This window comes from Echeneis naucrates, chromosome 21 (assembly GCF_900963305.1).
Source record: "Echeneis naucrates chromosome 21, fEcheNa1.1, whole genome shotgun sequence".
NCBI lineage: Eukaryota > Metazoa > Chordata > Actinopteri > Carangiformes > Echeneidae > Echeneis > Echeneis naucrates.
In genome coordinates, this window is record NC_042531.1 from 6,113,651 (window position 1) to 6,128,881 (window position 15,231).

The following is a 15,231-nucleotide window of genomic DNA, read 5'->3' on the forward strand; positions in this document are numbered from 1 at the left end:
TTTTGTGAAAATGTGGCATTCTGATTTTTGCACTCCATAATGGGGAAACAAGCAACAATACTGCAATATGCTTTGTAACAACACTGCGTGTATTCTGTCGGAACATGCGTTCCATGGTTTTCCATGCACCAGATGTTGATGGGGCTCCACTGACTGGTGCTGCTGAAAATAGAGCTGCCAAAGTTTCCTTCACTTCTGCCGTGTGTGTGTGTACTGGGAAGCAAGCTCTATGTGGTTTAATGCATGCAACCTCCCACTGCCAACTTGTCTTGCTTCATTTTCCTTCTCTTCTTGCTGCTGCACTTCTTGTCTTTTTTTTTTTCCTCCTTTCTATTCTTTGCTCCTGCCGCTCACAGTCTCCATCTCCCCTCTGCTTCTCTCAGGTCCGCAAATTTGTGTCCAAGGACAGCGCAGGCCTGCGTGTGCGTAGTCACCCCTCCCTGCAGAGTGAACAGATAGGCATAGTGCATGTCAATGGCACCATCACTTTCATTGACGAGGTAATTGACTTAAGATGAGGCAGAATATAAATTATGTTAATTTTACTAGCTGGAGCCCTATCCACTTTTTACTCTATTTCCGTATTTCTTCTTCTTTGAATCAATACAGACAGAATCATAGCTATTGTAATCCTAATGTTTTTAACAGTTTTAGGTTATTTTGAAACTACTATCTTCTTAAATGGTTTCAGTGTATTATGTAATTCCCTCTCTAATGATTACAACTTTCAAAGCTTAAAAATTTGTTGCTCTTACTTTATGTTGCTTCATACTCTTGCAAGACACTCAGAGGCTGCAGGAAACACTTAAATAACTGTGCCATATATCCAATGAATGTATTGGATTTAAATCATAAATGTATCATAAAAAAAAAAAAATCCAGTTCTAGATGTGATGTGTTTTTACTAGCCCCGCACAACAGCTGCTCCTTCACCCTTTGGTAGCAACACGAGTGGTACCACTTGCACTTGCTGTAACCTAAACTTACGGTCCTCTAATGTGACTTTCCTGCAGTCTCGAGTGGTGTGTGTGTGTGTGTGTGTGTGTGTGTTTGCGTGCGTGCGTGCGTGCGTGTGTGTGTGTGTGTGTGTGAGAGTCTGTGTGTGTGTGTCAGGATGCTGCCACCTCCCTGTTTCCACAGTAACAGGAGGGCATGGCTGTGCTCTGCTCTGTTGCTTGTTTTCCCGTAGATCCACAATGATGATGGTGTGTGGCTCAGGCTCAATGATGAAACAGTAAAGAAGTATGTTCCCAGCATGAATGGGTACACTGAAGCCTGGTGCCTCTCTTTTAACCAGCACCTGGGCAGGAGCCTACTGGTCCCAGCCGACGTAAGTAGAAGATGGACTGCTGAGCAGCCTGACTCCATATAGCCATATGAGGCTGTGCTGTTCATTCAGGGAAAAGCTCGGAGATCGTCTTTGTTGTTTAATGCTTATGGTTTTTCATGGGATTTTGACTTGTGTTTGACGCTCACTCCCCAAATGTCTTCCAAGCATGATGAACTAAGAACTTTGTCAGAAAATAACTACTGGGGTGTTCCCTTGCATGAAACATCAATGTAGGCAACACTGGGTATGAAACTTTCACTAACACACTATGCAAAAGATCAGCAGCTGGGAGCGCATGCAGTGACTCCTGTTAGAAGGCTGAAAGGTTACCATTTTGCGATCATTGTGTGATTAGTTGGACACACCACATGCTCACATGCTTAGAGAGTATATTTGTCGTTCACTGAAGTGAAACCCAATGCAGGAATTGGCAGACAAGGAAAAGGTAGTAAAGGAGCAATTTCATCCTCTGTTGAAGTTTGTCAGCTTTTCACTGCTCAGTCTTCTTTTCTCCATTGCCTTTCACTCACCACTCATGAAAACACGCACTGCAGCATGTGATGACAAGGGTTTCTCTCTCTCTCATTTTGCTCCATGCCACAAAAACCACTGTTATATGCAACTGAATCTGAGAAAGAACTCGACTGGGTATGAGATATTAATATTTACAGTAACAGGAACGGAAAACAAGATATTAATATCAAGGTGGTTTTCTGTCATGAAGCAATAAGGGGTCCACAAAACAATCAGTGGGAAATTGTGCCTCTACTGCTCTACAATTCCACCTTTGCATTGGGATGCTCGAGGTGCTAGGAGGCTCTGTCTGAACAGCATGACACACTACATCATCGAAGTGGGGAATTTTTTTGGAAGTTTCCTCTGTATATGTATTTCATTTGGTCATGGATTTGGAATTGTTGACCCTGTGGTTTTTAGGGTGAACTTGAAATTCTTCTTCTTCCCCTGCAACTGGATGTTGTGTATCTCTTATGCATTTGATTCTTTGATTCATATTTTAAAGAGACAGGCTGTGCCTGTATTTGCAGTGCCTCTCTGCCTCTCTTAGTTAGTTTCTGTCCTCTCTTCTTTACTTTCTGAAATAATCTTTAGATTATGGAAATTCTCAGAAGAGCCAGGCCAAAAATGACTTTCCTTTCTTCCAAAAAAATACACAAGCACCTTCCCCATTCTGTTTTCTCTCCTCTCTCGGGTCGTCTACTGTTCCTTGACTGTCTCACAATCTGTTGCTCAGAATGTCTTTAACGCTAGCCAAGGAGTCAGGGATATCGGCTTTTTGTCATGGACTCCCTTAACTATATTTCCACCACAGGTGAGTTGTATGAAGAGGGGATAAATTGCTTGCCTGCCCCATAGCTTATCATCTATCTGTTGCTCTCCTCGTCCTTTTGAACCGCTTTTCACATTGTAGTTTTCCCACAGTGTAAATCTGGCGTAAGAGGGCAAACCACTGTTGCATGTCTGATACAATATGGCAGTACCTACTACTCTTGAGGACTACTGCAGAATTCACATTCGAGATGTTTGATTAATTGTTTTTGCTTGTATGTTGCATGGGGTTGAAGATACTAATGGTCCAGTCTGTTGCATGAGGTCTTGTTTGAAGACTGTCAAATGTAGTTGTGTATCCCTGTGTTTCATAGCATGCCTCCATTTAGACTGTTTGACAATAAGTGAACATTTGAGTTAGTCTATTGTCTTTTAGTCCTTTACATGGTGCTAATTTGATGGATTGAAATCTGAAACCTGGTAATTTTGTTTTTAAATACTGCTGGTGCAGTATGTTTACAGCCAGTTTCATGTGATATTTAGTAATGAAAGGATTTTTTCATTTAAGAGGGACTTGTAGTTTGAAGAGCACAATAATACAACTTGCGGTCCTGTGAATGAAAGGCCACAGGTTATCTTTATGCAGTATAAAGACTGGAAACAGGCGGCTTGTCTTGAGTGACAGAATGAGCTTACCAGGGTCTGAAACTTACAAATTAATGTGTTTTTTTTCTAATTTGTTATATGCTCAACTATTTATTTGCCCACAACAATAACTTCCTAAAGTTTCTGCTAAGACCTCACAGTGACTCCAAGAACAGTTTTTTGTACAGATCAAGTAAACAAAACATGAGAGCTAACTATTTCCCCATTTCCAGTGTTTATGCTAAGATAAGTGGCTGCTGGAAATGGCTTCATATTAAACGGGCAGATGTGAAAATGTTATCAATCCTCTCCTCTAGCTCTTCACAAGACAGTTTTTCCCAAAATGACCAACTGTTAATTTAAGATCGCGAGGACCACACAAGACGCGTCTGGCTTCTCTTGATTGATGATTCCTTACTTGAATTCTTAGAGAGAGGCCTAATTTTCTTACTTTTTCCAAATGTAACTGTAATTTGTAAGGTTGGCTCTGAGTGTAAGCTTTTTGTTGCACCGCCAGCAGTGGCTTTTGGTGTCCTGGTCTTTCGTGGTTTTGCTCTGCTTCTAATCCATGCTTCCTTACCTCTTGCAGGAGGTCAGGGGCCAGTCGGAGGAGAACGTTAAGGAGGTGAGCAGCTGCCCTTCCCACGAGGCCCCCATTCGGGTGCAGAACAGGGCAGGGCAGGGCGGCGGCCCGGGGCTTTATAAGGTAGTGAAGACCGGCCCCTCTGGTCACAACATCAGAAGCTGTCCAAACCTTAGGGGTATCCCCATTGGAATGTTAGTACTTGGCAACAAGGTCAAGGCCATAGGCGAGGTACGCACTCACCCCAAATACTGCAATGTGTTTTTTGTGGCTGGAGTCTGTTTAGATCACGCAATGTACTATAGTTGATGCTAGCAGGGTTTGGCCTTAACGCTGGGAAATTAGAATTGCCTGTAGAGTGATTGTAAGTGTAAAGGATGTAATCTTCTTTTTCATTTAAGGGGCATACCTGAGGTGCTTCTGGGTGTGGGTGTGTGTTCTGTATCTTTCCACTTTTTGAGGTCTAATCAGCTCCTGTGGCTGCAATTTTTTTTGCGTGCTTCCTGAGTTACTAATTTCAGATTGTCTGTAAATCCATTACAGTTTCAAGGTTTCATATTCAGCTGCCTCGAGATTTCTCAGGGGAAGTCTAATCACAAAATGCTGGAGCCTCTTTGCGCCTCGACTGTCTTTCCTGCACTGTTAACAAATCTGTCAATACACTTTGAACTCTATAAATTGTCTTTGGCCTGATGATGAGCGGAGCTTCCCCCCCTTTGGATATGACCTGTCTTGGCTGCTGTGGTGTGTCATGCTGTTCACTAGTTTGCTCTCTGAGCCCTATACTGGAATGCCCTGTCTGGATATGAGAGGTGCATGCTGCACATACTAATACTACTGTCTGTGTGTGTTTTTCCAAAATTAAAATATTTCAGGGAATTGAGAAAAAGCAACTTCTTTCATTTACCTTTCAATAAGCTACCTGTTTCTTAGAGTAAGTTTTTTTTTTTCCCTTTTTGGCTACATCAGTTTTGTCCCTTAGTGTCTGCTGATACACAAAGTAAATTTAATGTGATCTGCTGCTGTGGGTTTTTGTATGTGTCAATCAGATGAATTCAATGTTTGCATGTCAGTGATCTACTGTAAAACAGTGTCATGGTTGTGTCTGTGCAGTAGTACCATGGATAGACACAGAGGGAGGGGAAGGGAGGGGGGGTTGATAAGGAAAATGGCTGGGTGTTTTTGATAGATGAGGGCCAGGCAGAGTCTGAGAAAAAGTGTTCAGTGTGTCTGAGAACGGATAAATAGTGTTGTTTGTGCATCAGGTGGTCAACTCAGAGGGGACCTGGGTACAGCTGGATAAGAACAGTGTTGTGGAGTTCTGTGAGAGTGATGATGGAGAGGCCTGGTCATTGGCCAGAGACCGAGGAGGAAACCAGTACCTTCGCCATGATGATGGTAACCCACAGTTTACCTTACTCTAGAACACTGCTCATACATTTAAAACCAGTGGAGAGCTTTTTTTTTTTTAAACTTAGCATGTGATATATTGTAACATACCACAATCTGATTTGCTCTTCCAGAACAATCTCTACTTGAGCACGGGGCTCAGACCCCACCACCTAGCCCTTTCTCCATGCAGGCCTTCAACAGAGCGGCAACCTCTAATGGAGCACAGGGCTTTGACTACGGCATCTCCAACAACAAAGGTGAGTTGGTCCAGAGTCGGTTTAAAGAGATGAAATTATTCCAACATATCTTCAATCTGCATATCATTGTGCTTTTAACATCATCACATTATTTGATGCTGTTCATATTCATTTGATGTTTGAAGTCCTCAGGATACTCGCATTACTTATCAATATCTTAGCTCTATTTTGTCCACTAGTGTTGGTTAATTCCCAGGTTTATTTAGTATACAGCACATCATATCTGTCTTTGTTTTGATTGAGATTTGCCTCAGAAATGTTTTGATGCATTGTGTTTTAATAGTATAGTTAGGTCCATGTGGTAAAGCTATTTAGAGCACTTTTTGAGCTCAGATGTTTGGGTTGATCAAGTCACAGGGGCCATCAGTCACTGATATATCGTGCCTTTTTATTTATGCATGCTTTTTTTTTTTTTTTTTATTTATTTTTTATATTGTGTCTGCTGTTCTCTCATGCCTAACATATCTTCAGTGCTAGGCATAAGTCTGTCTGTGAGCATGGGCAAGTCCATATGCTTACACTCATTTGGACCTCTGTGGGCTTCATTTAGTTGGGTATGATGGGCCAACCCTAACCCAACACAGATAACTTTACCTAAACCCTGTCCCTCTGTGATTTCACCTTCAATACCGCGTTAGTCTCAAAAACTATTGATATTTCAGTTTTCTTCAAAGTATAGGTGATTTTATAAGAACATCACAAATGAACCCATCAGTTTTCATAAGCTACACCATCAAAGACTGGCTTGCTCTAAACATGTTTGTTTGTCTCTCTGCCGAATATTGTGCTGACGCTGTGTCAATTTTCTTTCAAATGGCTTTTCTCTTCCTCACTTTGCTTAAAGAAGGAGGTTGATTTGTTTTGACACGAACCCTTTTTAATTGGAGAACCCCAATTATTCAAATAAAAAAAAAAGTATCTCTCTTGGAATTGCAATGCTTGCTCTTCCCATAGAGTAATGGCCCCATGTACATCAGTCATTTCAAGTGTATAGATAAGTTCATATTAGGGCACATATATGTGTCTTAGTTAGGCAGATGGTGAATCTGAATCTGCCTTTGACTTTCTTTTACCTCAATAAAAGCAACTCTGCATAGCTCCTGCTCCTGCTGAGAAGTTGATGGACATCCGCCTGTACTGCGCCGCATGCTGACAAAGTCAAACCTCCTGTATGTTAAAACTGCAGGAACTCTGATTTTCTTCTTACTTTGATGTGACAGATAGAAAGATGACCTATTTTAGTGTCATTTCGGCTGTCATCAACTCAGGCCAAACCCTTTAAATGGCTACCTGGCCATAGTCCCTTTCACACATATCGTTATATTGCTACCATGAAGAGTCAGGCATCAAGTTGGGACTCTACTTCAAGGTCACAGCTTTTGCTGAACCATCAAATTCATCTGTGTGAGGGATCCAACATACTGTGAGACAGCATTTTCAGTGGGCTGCTTTCAGAGCGCTCAGCTTGATATGCCAACTCGTGGCAAAGCACTTTAAGTTACAGGTCTCTTCAGGCTTCAACATTCAGTTGCAGGGGTTGTTAACCCCATCTTTGCTTCATCCAGACAGCTTCCAAATTTTGGCTTTGACTCATTGACACATTGACTCTGTCAAAAAATAAATTTTGACTGTGTTTCATCTGGCTGATGAATTGTTACAATAGTCAATGAACACTAGCTATGTCAAGAGGCTGGGAGACTTGTGTGTTGAGTGGTGATAGGTTTTGAATGAGGACTAATACAGTATAAAGACATTGGTCTTCTGATGTGATCATGAAGGCTTTCTTCAAAGAACTATTTTTGAAGTGAACTCACTCTGCCCCTCCCTCAATATGTCTCATCCCCAAATAGCTGTGAAATGGGAGGGCTGCTTGTTCCTGGAAGTTTTCTGTTCATTATATTCTCTGTATTCTTCAGCACAGTGACACTTGAGAGTGTCTCTAGGCATTTTAACAATGCTTTATCTCCGTGTTGTGACCATTAGAGTTTCTTTTAAGCCCCCTCTTTTACTAGTTTGGTAGAGCAAATGGCAAATACGACAAAAGCTGCCTTTGCTCTGGAAAGGAAGCAAGTCTGAAGTTTAAAGCAGCACTACTTTATTGCTCTGAATAGGAAATAATCCCCATATTATAGCTACTGGAGTTATGACAAATTGTTGAAGGCTCTAATTCAGATTGATATATTATGAATAGAAAACACATCATCTGGTTAGGGTCAAGCCTTGCCCCTGTTGTGTAGGTATTAGTTGTGTTTGGAGCAGAACTGTGTTCTTGAATATTCAGGGTAGTAATAGTTTACTGACTCGTTCAGTGTTTCCCATATGCATAGAAGCTTATAAAATCAAAGAACTTTACGACACACTTTCTCACTTTTTGTTGTTCCTTCACTTCTCTTTTATTCAGCAGCATTTCATGGCCATTCTGAGCCCTGGAAGTCTGACGGTCACTTAACATTGTCTATGTACCGAGAGAACAGAACTTTCCGGGACCTTGGACGCCCCTCCCATTCCACACGTCTATTGTGTTATGGGAGATGACTCACTGAAAATAAGCAGTGAATGATCCCCATCCCCCCTTTGGAAACCTCAAACCATAGCATAAGCTGTAGTTTTTCCCCTTCCTCTGTCTCCATGTTTGCAGGTGACCGGTTGAGTGCCATACTGAATTCCATTCAGTCTGGGCCTTTCCTCTCAGCAGCTCCCTCCTCCTCCGTATTTGAGCAAGCTGCCCAACCTCCCTCCTCCTCTTCCCTTGTCCACAGTCCATTTGTGTTTGGACAATCCCCCTCCCAACTGTCTCAGCCACAACCACAGCTTCTGAGTAAGTCTGTCCTGCTTTCTGACAGCGCTTGCTAACACAGGTGTTGCTCCTTGTCCTCACAGCTTTTTGTTTTCCAATTTTTTTTCCCCATTCACTTGAACATTTTTTTTATTTTTTTTTTCTGGCTAGGGCAGCAGCAGTGGTATGTGATCCATAAATGTGTAGTTATGGTCTACAATATTGAAATATCCATAACACACCAACATGTCTATATTCAATGTTTATATCTTGAAAAAAAAACAAAAAAAAAACAACAACAACAATCAAAAACAAGTTGGGTGATGCAGCCTTCAAATATATGCATTTACAGACCTGTTCACTTGTTTTTGAAAACAAGATTTCAAACATTGATACTAGACCAAACACATTGATAAAGGTAATATTTTTATTAGTGTGTGCTGAAGTGACAGACTGAGTTGCTCATTTTTCTGCTTGCTTTGTTGTTTAGTGTGCTGCTCCGCCTCCTCGTCTTCATCTGCTGCTTTAACTCTAGATCTGCGTCTTCCATACTCAAACAACACTGTTTCATTTTCTGCCTCAACCAGCCCAGGGTTTCACTGCAAATGCAAACAACTAAATAGTTGTTTTCCAGCCTACAGTAATCTCCAAAAAGGCACCATTTCACATCAGTAGTGATTACCCTAAACCAGAAATTATCTTAGGCCAGGTCCCAAAATATCTGTTTATCTGTCTGCAACTTTTTCAGCTTGTACGGCTTTCTCTTTCCCTGTCTGTAATTTCTTCTGTTCTGGTCATTAATTTGTTTTCTTTACATGGTTCTATTTCTTATGGAGATGTCATGGACAAAAAATCTGTCAAAGGTGTTTGCTGCCTTACAGTACCAGTCAAAAGTTTAGACACAGTAGGAAAGTGCATCCAAACTTTTGACTGGTACTGTATGTGCAATGAAGAGCACAAATAATGAAAAATTGTACATAAACCTTTCATCTCAATGACACCTCCTTATGTATGTAAATTTCTCTTCCCATCTTTAGATTGTTCCCACACTTTAACATGTTGTCCTTTTACCTTCTTCTATTTCGCCTCATGACTTGGCTCCATCGCCCCTTTGTACCTCCTTCTTTCTGTCTCTCTTTCTCTCTCGGTGGTGGCTGTCCTTGCATTCTGTGCCTTGTTTGTTTACCTGCTCCACTGTTTTCCACTGTAGACGGTTCATCTCGCAGCCTTGCTTCTCGCGAGCGTATGCACAAAAGCAATGTGTCCGTGGCAGGGCATGGTACTGCTCTCTCATCTCTCGCTCTGAGGCAAAAGGGTGGGTAATCACAACATGCATACCTCCCTCAGACTGAACCGAGTGTGGGCAGGAATTCCTGGGGAAAAAAAAAAAACAAAAAAAAAACAAACACACAGCTTCTTTGGTGAATAATATCCTGTAGTGCTTTGTACACAAGCTTGTAAAAAAATATTTTAGGATTCTTTTTTTAGCAGAACCATTAGGATCAGTATATTATCAACACAATTTTATAAAAAAAAAAGAAAAAAAAGTTCACTTTTCTTTTTTCTTTTTTTTTTTCTTGAATGAGCTAGACTTTAAGGGCGACTGATGGATCAAGTTTCAGTTACTACACTTGCATCTGATCAACACCAAGAGTGAATCAGTATTAGTAGGAGAGGTCCCAGAACTGGGCTGGAATCCATCTTTCATCAGCTCCTCCATGGTCCACTAGGCCTCATCATTCATATCAGAATTTAACTCATAATAGACAAAGTTGGGAGAAACACCTAGTTGCTGAAGGAAAAGTTGTTTTAATGAAAATCGATTGTGCACTGTTGTCATTTTCTCTACAAGGTGCAACATCTACCACTTTAGATACTTTCATTTTCTGTTGTTCTGTCTTCATTTCATTTTAATTCTATTTTAACATTACTTTGTTGCTTTTCAATCACACGTTGAGTGTTAGTGTAAATTAAAGTTATAGTAAATGGTTAAACCCCTGTTTTGTGGTGTAACTGTTTGAATTGTTAACATTTAGGTGAACGAGGGAGCCTGATATCTGGTGCACGGCCAATGTCACCTGCATCCAAACATCGCCAGGAGAATCGCTCCCCCAAACAGGAGAGTCGGGGAAGCCGCTCATCTGAGCAGAGCAGGATAAAGACGAGTGAGGGCGGATTCTCTGCCAGTGAAGCCCTCATCCTGCGGTCGGACACAGCAAAACTGAGGTCTGACTCTCACAGTCGCTCTCATTCCCCCAATCACAACACTCTGCAGGCCCTAAAGGCAGATGGTAGAACATCAGGACTTCGGGCTGAGTCCCCAAATCCTGGCTCCCGCTCCTCTTCTCCCAAACAAAAAGGTGTATCCTCCTCAGGCAGGTCTAGTCCCTCTAACACCTCCTCGCAGCATTCCTCTTCCACCCACCATGACAAGAACCTTCCACCTAAAGTTAGTCCTTCTTCCAAAGCCCGGTTGGATCCTCCAAGAGAGAGATCCAAATCAGATTCATACACTTTGGACCCAGACACACTTAGAAAGAAGAAAGTTCCACTTACAGAGCCACTTAGAGGCCGATCTACCTCCCCCAAACCCAAACTATCACCTAAGGATCCAAATAAAGGTGTGATCAGTAATGCAGAGAACCGTGTTCCCTCTCCACATGTTACACAAGAGAACCTTCATAGTGAAGTAGTGGAGGTGTGCACCTCTAGCGCGCTCCTCTCCAATGAGGATGGCAATGATGAGAATGTGGAGGTACGTAATGCTGAAGAAGGCTCATGTAAGGTGCATTTTAGCATTGGCAAGGCGCCTGTCAAAGAGGAGACAGAGAGCCGCTCTTCACCTAAAGTCAGCCGCAAAACCTCAAGTCGACATGCTCGCCCAAAGAAGGACAAATCTGGGCCACTCTTTAAAGGTGAGAGTACATCAAGGATCACAGAGCCTGCCAAACAGGCGATGTCGCCCTCTGTGGCTGAATGTGCACGAGCAGTCTTCGCAGCATTTCTTTGGCATGAAGGTATTGTCCACGATGCAATGGCCTGCTCCTCCTTCCTCAAGTTCAACCCAGACTTAACCAAAGAGCATGCCCCGATCCGGAGTTCCCTGGGAGGACAGGGTGCTGAGGAGAAGGAAAGTAAGCTAAAGAACCGCCACTCTTTAGAGATTTCTTCTGCTCTTAATATGTTTAACATCTCTCCACATGGCCCAGACATCTCCAAAATGGGCAGCATCAACAAAAACAAGGTACTGTCCATGCTGAAAGAACCTCCATTGCCAGAAAAGTGTGAAGACGGGAAAGGAGAGGCCATTTCCTACGAGATGACTTCTCATCCCTCTATGAGGGCGAAGTCAATCTTACCGTTAACATTACAACATTTGGTGGCATTCTGGGAGGACATATCAATGGCCACCATCAAGGCTGCAACTCAGAACATGATCTTCCCTAGCCCGGGGTCCAGTGCCATCTTAAAAAAGAAGGAACATGAGAAAGACAGTAAAAAGGCAAAGAAGGAGAAGAAGAAAAGAGAGAAGGCAGAGGTGCGTCCCAGGGGGAATCTCTTTGGAGAGATGGCACAGCTTGCCATGGGTGGTCCGGAGAAAGACACCATCTGTGAACTGTGTGGTGAATCTCACCCTTATCCTGTCACTTACCATATGAGACAGGCTCACCCAGGTAAGAATTCAGAAGGTTTTATGAATAGGTATAAATGTATTAGTGCCACAGTGTGTCAGTTTATCACCTCAATTTTAATTAAACTATTATACATGTAATATTCCTCCTGTGTGTTTTCATGGCAGGCTGTGGACGTTATGCTGGAGGCCAGGGCTACAACAGTATTGGCCACTTCTGTGGTGGTTGGGCTGGGAATTGCGGAGATGGAGGAATAGGCGGCAGCACCTGGTACCTGGTTTGTGATCGCTGTCGGGAAAAATACCTCAGAGAGAAACAGACTGCCGCCAGGGAAAAGGTACCTTACTGCAGATTGAAGGTTGTTGTGCTTCTATCAAAAACTGTCTGCATCTTTTCTTTAAATCACATGAACTGTTTGTACTAAATCCGATCTGCATGGTGCCTGTTAGGTTAAGCAGTCAAGGAAGAAACCTCTGCAGGTGAAGACACCGAGAGCGCTGCCCACAATGGAGGCCCATCAGGTGATTCGGGCAAATGCTCTGTTCCTGCTGTCCCTGAGCAGCGCTGCTGAGCCCAGCATGCTGTGCCACCACCCTCCGAGGCCCTTGCATTCTCAGCTGCTTCCCAGCCTCAAAGAGGGCGTGTCGGATGAACTCCCCAATAAAATGGGTTGTCTATACCTACAAACACTAGCCAGGTAGCTAGAAACTCAGTTTAATATTCATTTCAGAGATGAATAAGCTTTGTTTGTGTAAAACTGCTCTGCTCTCCTTCACCCAGGCAACACACAGAGAACTTTGGGGCCTACCAGGATGATAATCTCTTTCAAGATGAGATGAGGTATTTGCGCTCCACATCTGTTCCTGCACCCTACATTTCAGTCACCCCTGATGCTTGCCCCAATGTGTTTGAGGAACCTGAGAGCAACATGAAATCAATGCCTCCCAGGTAAACACCTTACTCGCTCTATTTCTTTAACTAATTCATTTTTTTGCCATTATTGTTCATAGAAAATGAGCAGCACCACTTATTACTGTCTGTGAACTGGATATTTTGATTACAAATATTAAAAACAACTCAAAATCAGGTTGCATATTGCTTCTATATATTTATATATATATATATATATATATATATATATATATATTCACGCTAATCAAAAATGTTTTTGAAGAAAAGGAAGCTTATTATCAAAGCTTTATTTATTAAATTACTGCCAAAATCTGCTAACTTCCATATGGCCATCCATTAATAGTTGCTGAAAAAGAACACACTTCTTCAAAGATATGCTTTTAAATATTAGAGGTTAAACTGTAGTTGTCTGCTTTTGTCTTTATGGGCTTTCTTTTAGTCTCGAAACCAGTCCAATCACAGACAGCGACACGGCAAAGCGTACAGTGTTTCAGAGGTCTTATTCAGTTGTAGCCTCTGAGTACGATAAGCAACACTCACCCTCTCCGGCCCGGGTCAAAGCTGTGCCTAGACGCAGGGTCCATAGTGGAGATGCAGGTAATCACCTTTAAGAAAGAATGACTGATAGTGAGGTAAAAATGAATCACAGCAGCGTCTGCTCCATTGACTTGCGCTCTCCCCCATTCAGAGGTTGGCTCTTCCCTGTTGAGGCACCCGTCTCCTGAACTCTCTCGGCTGATCTCGGCCCACGGCTCCCTCAGTAAGGGGGAGAGGAACTTCCAGTGGCCTGTCTTGGCTTTTGTTATCCAGCATCATGACCTGGAGGGCCTGGAGGTAGCCATGAAGCATGCACTGAGGAAGTCCGCCTGCAGAGTGTTTGCCATGGAGGTACAGCTGCCTTGGCGGCAATATCTGTCTCAATCTCAGATCTCAGTAAATGCTTTGATTATTAGTTATTACACATTTCACTGGATGTTAAAATTAATCAATTCGATTTTTGTTCTTAATGAGTCAATATATTTTTAAATGACTGTTGTATTGTCTGCATGCAATCACAAGACTAAATCAGTCTCATCCACTCTTGGTAACAGGCATTCAACTGGCTGCTGTGCAATGTGATCCAGACAACCTCTCTGCACGACATTCTTTGGCACTTTGTTGCATCTCTCACCCCGTCGCCCTTTGAACCAGAGGAGGAGGAGGAGGAGGAAAACAAGGCAAACAAAGAAAATGTGGAACAGGTAACAACTCATAAAAGGTTAAAGGAAGTTGGAGAGCATGTTGGATTGCCTTGGCTGTGTTACATCTTAGTTTGGATATGCCTTACAGGAAAGAGACCTGGGAGTTTGTGAACACCCCCTCTCAGATATTGTTATTGCCGGAGAAGCAGCTCATCCTCTTCCTCACACCTTCCACCGCCTCCTTCAAACCATCTCAGACCTCATGATGTCTCTTCCTAGTGGCAGCTCACTTCAGCAGATGGCATTGAGGTAGATTTTCTATCATGAGATTTACCACTTTACAAGTAACGAATTCCTTCTTATGCAGTCTTAGTCTTATCCATGTTGTGTAGGAATGTTAATGTTTGTGACTTGCTGTTTTAGGTGCTGGAGTCTCAAGTTCAAGCAGTCAGATCACCAGTTCCTCCACCAGAGCAATGTTTTCCATCACATTAACAATATTTTGTCCAAGTCGGATGATGGTGATAGTGAGGAGAGTTTCAACATCAGTGTTCAGTCAGGCTACGAAGCAATGAGCCAGGCAAGAAAGCAACTTTAATACCTAATTACACAACAGATCTGTCTTCTGTTACTCGTGACAAATTGAACATGTTGTTCATCCGTCATGTACTGACCTGATTCCAATGTGTCTTTGTTTTGTAGGACCTCTGCCTGGTGACATGTTTGAAGGATCTGACCAGTGTAGTGGACATCAAGACGTCAAGTCGTCCTGCAATGATCGGCAGCCTGACGGACGGCTCCACAGAGACTTTCTGGGAATCTGGAGATGAAGACAAGAATAAAACCAAGAGCATCACTATCAGCTGTGTGAAAGGCATAAATGCCTCTAATGTGTCTGTTCATGTGGACAACTCCAGAGACATTGGGGTGTGTTTGGGCATAAAAAGTTATTATTACTTGTGTCAATGCAAAATTATACGGTAGAATTCCTAATGACCATGTTTGACCAAATGTTTTTTTTTCCCTCCCCTCCACAGAACAAAGTCACATCAGTGACATTCCTCTGTGGGAAAGCTGTAGAGGACCTGTGCAGAATTAAACAGGTCAGCTTATTTGGCTTCAAAATAATTTAAAATGTGGTGATTATAACAGTTATCAGTTGTGTTTCAATGAATGCACAGCCAAATCTGTAACCTACATCCAAGTCATTTTCGAAAAACGCAACAAGTGGCCTGT

At 42.5% G+C, this 15,231-nt stretch overlaps 1 protein-coding gene across 11 annotated transcripts in view; it reads left to right on the top strand.

The window, feature by feature from the left end:
• Nucleotides 1–15,231, top strand: part of mycbp2 (MYC binding protein 2) — a 53,337-nt gene that overhangs the window by 31,703 nt on the left and 6,403 nt on the right. For 4 of the 11 annotated variants that reach the window (XM_029530929.1, XM_029530931.1, XM_029530930.1 and 1 more), the window contains 17 exons: nt 384–500; nt 1,190–1,330; nt 3,852–4,076; nt 5,111–5,243; nt 5,369–5,494; nt 8,133–8,312; nt 10,307–11,944; nt 12,070–12,239; nt 12,352–12,599; nt 12,683–12,850; nt 13,242–13,411; nt 13,503–13,702; nt 13,906–14,055; nt 14,144–14,304; nt 14,419–14,575; nt 14,698–14,922; nt 15,033–15,098. In XM_029530929.1, the coding sequence (XP_029386789.1) occupies nt 384–500; nt 1,190–1,330; nt 3,852–4,076; nt 5,111–5,243; nt 5,369–5,494; nt 8,133–8,312; nt 10,307–11,944; nt 12,070–12,239; nt 12,352–12,599; nt 12,683–12,850; nt 13,242–13,411; nt 13,503–13,702; nt 13,906–14,055; nt 14,144–14,304; nt 14,419–14,575; nt 14,698–14,922; nt 15,033–15,098 (4,275 nt within the window). The remainder of the gene's footprint in view (nt 1–383; nt 501–1,189; nt 1,331–3,851; nt 4,077–5,110; nt 5,244–5,368; nt 5,495–8,132; nt 8,313–10,306; nt 11,945–12,069; nt 12,240–12,351; nt 12,600–12,682; nt 12,851–13,241; nt 13,412–13,502; nt 13,703–13,905; nt 14,056–14,143; nt 14,305–14,418; nt 14,576–14,697; nt 14,923–15,032; nt 15,099–15,231) is intronic. The other 7 variants (XM_029530934.1, XM_029530933.1, XM_029530935.1 and 4 more) reach the window with 7 other exon arrangements.